The sequence below is a fragment of the Populus euphratica genome, unplaced genomic scaffold (assembly GCF_000495115.2).
Source record: "Populus euphratica unplaced genomic scaffold, PopEup_1.0 scaffold668.1, whole genome shotgun sequence".
Classification (NCBI taxonomy): Eukaryota; Viridiplantae; Streptophyta; class Magnoliopsida; order Malpighiales; family Salicaceae; genus Populus; species Populus euphratica.
The window spans coordinates 99,956-104,869 of NW_011500548.1; the positions used below are offsets into that span (position 1 = coordinate 99,956).

The window sequence follows — 4,914 nt, forward strand, 5'->3', positions numbered from 1 at the left end:
ACCTAAGGCACTTGGGGTTGGAATGGTTGTCAAACCTAAGTAACTTGATGCTTAGGTCTAGCATGGTTGCCAAACTTATAATGCTTGGTTCTTGCGTGGTTGCCAAACCCAAGGTGCTTGGGCCTGGAATGGTTGTCAAACCTAAGTAGCTTGGGTCTAACGCTTTGGATTTGCATAATTGTTTTGAGCCAAACAAAGATAATGGTTTTGTTGATGACCAAAAAACTCATGCAAATGTGTTGAATGGTCTTAGGACATTTAATTAATAATTCTTTATGAACTTCTAATGTATTGTTAAGGGAAAAAAAACAAATACCTCCGCTAAACACTATAGAATTTCAATACAAAGATGCAAAATTTAAGTTAAACTCTGCTATATTAATATCAATTGTTAGATACATGTTCGCACTCTTGCAACTTTACAAAGAAAAATTACTCTTGCAAGCTTCTCCGGTTAACAATGAATGGATATACTCATTATCCTCTAATAAAATGTTGATTCAACATACTCAAAGTTCTCATATTTTGCCCATTAACTTGTTGTCCAAACTTTATGTTTCCTATCTCTAATCCTCACAATATTATTAAAAATAAATAACAAAAACATGTTAGATCTTTGAAAAAGATCTCACCTTTGATGTTAGAACCTATAAAGTCCACTACTTTTCCTTAAAAATTTACAGGTTTAATGGTGAGATCAAGAATGTTCTCATTAGATGCATCATTTTGTTAATGGAGGAATAATTAATCACATGAAACTCTTAAGAACATACAAAAACAAACTACATAATTTTCTCACCATTAATCATAACATAAAATTCCATACTTTTTTTGTTGTCTTTAATATAAAATTCCATACTTTTTTTGTTGTCTTTTTCTCTTTGTCGCAACTCTATCCTCTTCTCTGTTAATTTAATGCCCTGTTATCTTCCATTTCTTTTGCTGATTTGGTTGAGAAGGAGTTTCCTCTTATCCAATTTCTTTTTCATTTTTATCTGAGTTGTAAAAAGTTAAAAGAAAAAAAAAGAAAAAAAGCAATGAATGAGGATAAAAAAAATTAAAAAATATTTTTTAACTCATGAAAAGATAAAAAATTAAAAATAAAATTAAGATTACAATTTATAATAAAAGATTTTTTGATTTATATTGATTTTCCAATACTGTTTAGCTTTTGTTATAATAAAAATGTATCATCGAAGCGTAACGAGCATCATTTTGTAAAGGGCCGTCTTGGAGCTATCGTGCCGAAAGAACTGACATATCTAACGAGTAAGTTGATGTGGTAGGAAGGTTGTTGTCTATTGGTTGTGTTCGAATTGCAGCCATGGGAGCCATGTTATGTGCATCAGGTAACTCTTCTTCATCAACGGCCAACAAATCAACAATGATCATTTGGGTATCAGGGGGCTCCTCCACAGGTACACGGCCTTGAAGCATCTCAACGACTTGACCCATGCTAGGTCTAAGCTGAGCCCTCTCTTGTATGCACCAGAAGGCTACAAATACCAATCTCCTTACCTCCCTCTCATCAATACCTCCACTTTCTGCTAGCCTATAATCAACCACTTCCATAAGCTTTCCTTCTCTCATTTTCTGATTGACTATTTTTGGGAAGTACTGCCATTTACTTTGAGATTTATCATTGCCATTTTGCACCAAGCAAACATTTCTCCGACCTCCAATCATCTCCAAAACCACCATCCCATAACTGTAGACGTCAGATTTTGCAGAAACTTCGTGCTCCAAGAGCCATTCTGGAGCCAAGTAACCTCTAGTCCCTCTGATATTAGTGATAACTTTACTCTCATCTCGTCCCATTAACTTGGAAAGGCCAAAATCTGCCACAATTGCTCGATAATTCTCATCCAGAAGTATATTTTGTGGCTTGATATCTAGGTGCAAGATCTTTGATCGACAATCATTATGAAGGTAACAAAGTGCCTTGGCGACATCAATGGCAACTCTATACCTTAAGCCCCATGATAAACACCCTCCTGGTTGGTTCCGGTTTGATCTTCCTTGGAAAATCCAACAATCCAATGATCCATTGGAGATAAACTCATAGACGAGGAAACGAGGCCCTCCGGCAATTATACAGTATCCAAGAAGGCGCAAGAGATGCACATGTTGCACACTAGCGATTGCTGAAACCTCCGCTTGAAATTCCTTCTCTCCATGCTTCTCTCCTTCAATCCGCTTCACAGCAACAGATGTTCCATCATTCAGGATACCTTTGAAGACTGAAGCTGATGATCCTTGGCCAAGCAATGCCTGAAAATTGTCAGTTGCTTCCTCAAGCTCCTTGTATCGAAACTTCGTAGGAACACCTGCAACTTTTCTAAGAAAACTGTATTCAATCCGAAGCTCCATGCCTTGAGAAACCAATTGACTCTCTAACAACTTTCTGCTATGTTTGTATCGTCTTCTGATAATAAGATGTGCAAAGACTGCAAGGATCACTGAACCACTTGCCCCTGCAATGAGGAAAAAAGGCTTGGAAAGTTTTAGTGATACACGAGCAACGATGATAAAGATGGACAGGACAATAATGGTTGAAACTGCCGTTATAGTTGCTTTCTTGTCCTCCATTACAGCTTCTTTTCTATTTCCGAGAAAGATTGTCTTCCTTTTGTTTACAGAAAACTAGCTCATGAATTAATGTTTGCTTTCGGAAGGTAGACAAAAGAACCCCAAATTAACGGTGACCATTTCCAGAGGAGAGACGTACTTTCGGACAGGATAAATTGTTAAAATGGATACTTTTTTATGGCATATACATGAATAAAATAAAATTAAAAAATTAAAAAAAAAACTACCAACTAGAAGAAGACTTCTTCTTTTCATTTATTTATTTTTTTAATTTTCTTTCAAAGGAAAAACACACTTTCATTCTTATAAGTCCTTGTTTCCACAAAAAAAACAAAAACAAATACACGGGGCGATCCTTTTCCTCTCTTTCGCTGAAAGAGCATCGCTTCGTTGGAATTACGTTGTGGATGCACACGAAACTTCTAAACTTCCACACGACAATTAATGGATGGATATATGTCATAATTTAACCCTTACAAAGCTCTGTGGCTATTTTTCTCAGAAAAATAAAACAGGTCCACGGCCACCAGGAAAATTAATACCTGATTTTACATGACACTTCTCTAATTTCGCAATCTTTTCCTCAAATACTTTCACCAACGTTCTATTTGACATACTTAGGAATTAAGATGACATTCTTGCTCCTGGCAAATGAAACATATATATATATATATATATATATATATATATATATTCTCGATTGGCTGCAGATTTTAGGCTATGGGTAAGATCTAGATATCCTCTTGCGCTACTATGCTACTGGTGAATCCTGCCGTGGAACCATTCCTTTTACCTTATATAATATTATATGCGTATCCTCGATCGTCGTTTACCCTTAGAAAGAGTAATTCAGCCACCGTGAAGTCATGCGGTGCTTGAATATTTCAAATTATCATCGTCTTTAATAATAATAGTATTTTAAGCCCATGTCAAGACAACTCGATAGCAAAGTCAAATCAAGGTGGTTGTTCCTTCACGATCCTCACCGCATAATTTGTTATATATATGATGATGATGCATGAGAACTAATTTAATACTAAAACATATCTTCTTCTAATAATTTAACCAGGGCCTTCACTTCAAATGTAGATAGATGAACAAGGCTTGTATGAGAACAAACCAAAACCGACTTGGGTGACTTCACGGATAATAGAATTGTAAATCAAGAGAAAACGGTCATGATTTCAGAATACTGAGCAGGCACCTAATGTACTATCAAACTTTCGATTTAAATTTTTATATTGAAAGCCATTCTGTTGGTTTTTTTTTAACTTTAGTTTTATAATTTGTTTATAAATTAAAATTTTAATTTAATTTGTTTACATGGAAAATAAGCATTGACAATTTAATCAAATAAAAACAATTATTGTACACTATCATACTCGAAAGCTAAAATCGATTAAGTAAGTGAAAAAAATCATGTTTAAAGAGTCCTAATCAACTAAAGAACTAAAAAGCAGCCGGCTAGGTGATCAAGAATTACAATTGACCAAATAAAAGCGATAAATCACAGGAGTTTGAGCGTACCCAAGTAAACAAGAGGTTCAATCATACTCGGAATGGGATCCCTCAACATATTAAACTGATTATAATTGTAGATTGATTATGATTCATATAGTTATCAATAAGATGTAGCTCAACTTGTATTAGGACACATGTAGCAGTATAAATAGATCATACTAGATACTAGGAAAGATGACCAACCCCACATATTTGATTTCAATAATTTATTTATTTTTCTCTCTCATGTTTTATTATCTTTTTTTATTTACAACTTTATTTTTATTGCTTTCTTTATTTTTATGCATTTAAGATTCATGTAATCTTCTTTTCTTTGAACTTTTATCATTTTAGGTGATCAAGAATTACAATTGACCAAATAAAAGCAATAAATCACAGGAGTTTGAGCGTACCCAAGTAAACAAGAGGTTCAATCATACTCGGAATGGGATCCCTCAACATATTAAACTGATTATAATTGTAGATTGATTATGATTCATATAGTTATCAATAAGATGTAGCTCAACTTGTATTAGGACACATGTAGCAGTATAAATAGATCATACTAGATACTAGGAAAGATGACCAACCCCACATATTTGATTTCAATAATTTATTTATTTTTCTCTCTCATGTTTTATTATCTTTTTTTATTTACAACTTTATTTTTATTGCTTTCTTTATTTTTATGCATTTAAGATTCATGTAATCTTCTTTTCTTTGAACTTTTATCATTTTCTAAATGATAGTTGATACAACTAAAAGATTGATATCTTCTTCCAAGTGCAAGAGTGTCGAAATAATAAATAACCCAGCAAGACCGGG

At 33.8% G+C, this 4,914-nt stretch overlaps 1 protein-coding gene across 1 annotated transcript; it reads right to left on the reverse strand.

The window, feature by feature from the left end:
• Positions 1-1,174: 1,174 nt before the first annotated feature.
• Positions 1,175-2,787, reverse strand: LOC105115326 (probable receptor-like protein kinase At5g20050). Its single transcript, XM_011012175.1, has one exon. It carries the CDS (start codon positions 2,587-2,589, stop codon positions 1,237-1,239), a length of 1,353 nt encoding a protein of 450 aa, XP_011010477.1. The 5' UTR covers positions 2,590-2,787; the 3' UTR covers positions 1,175-1,236.
• Between the last annotated feature and the right edge of the window lie 2,127 nt (positions 2,788-4,914).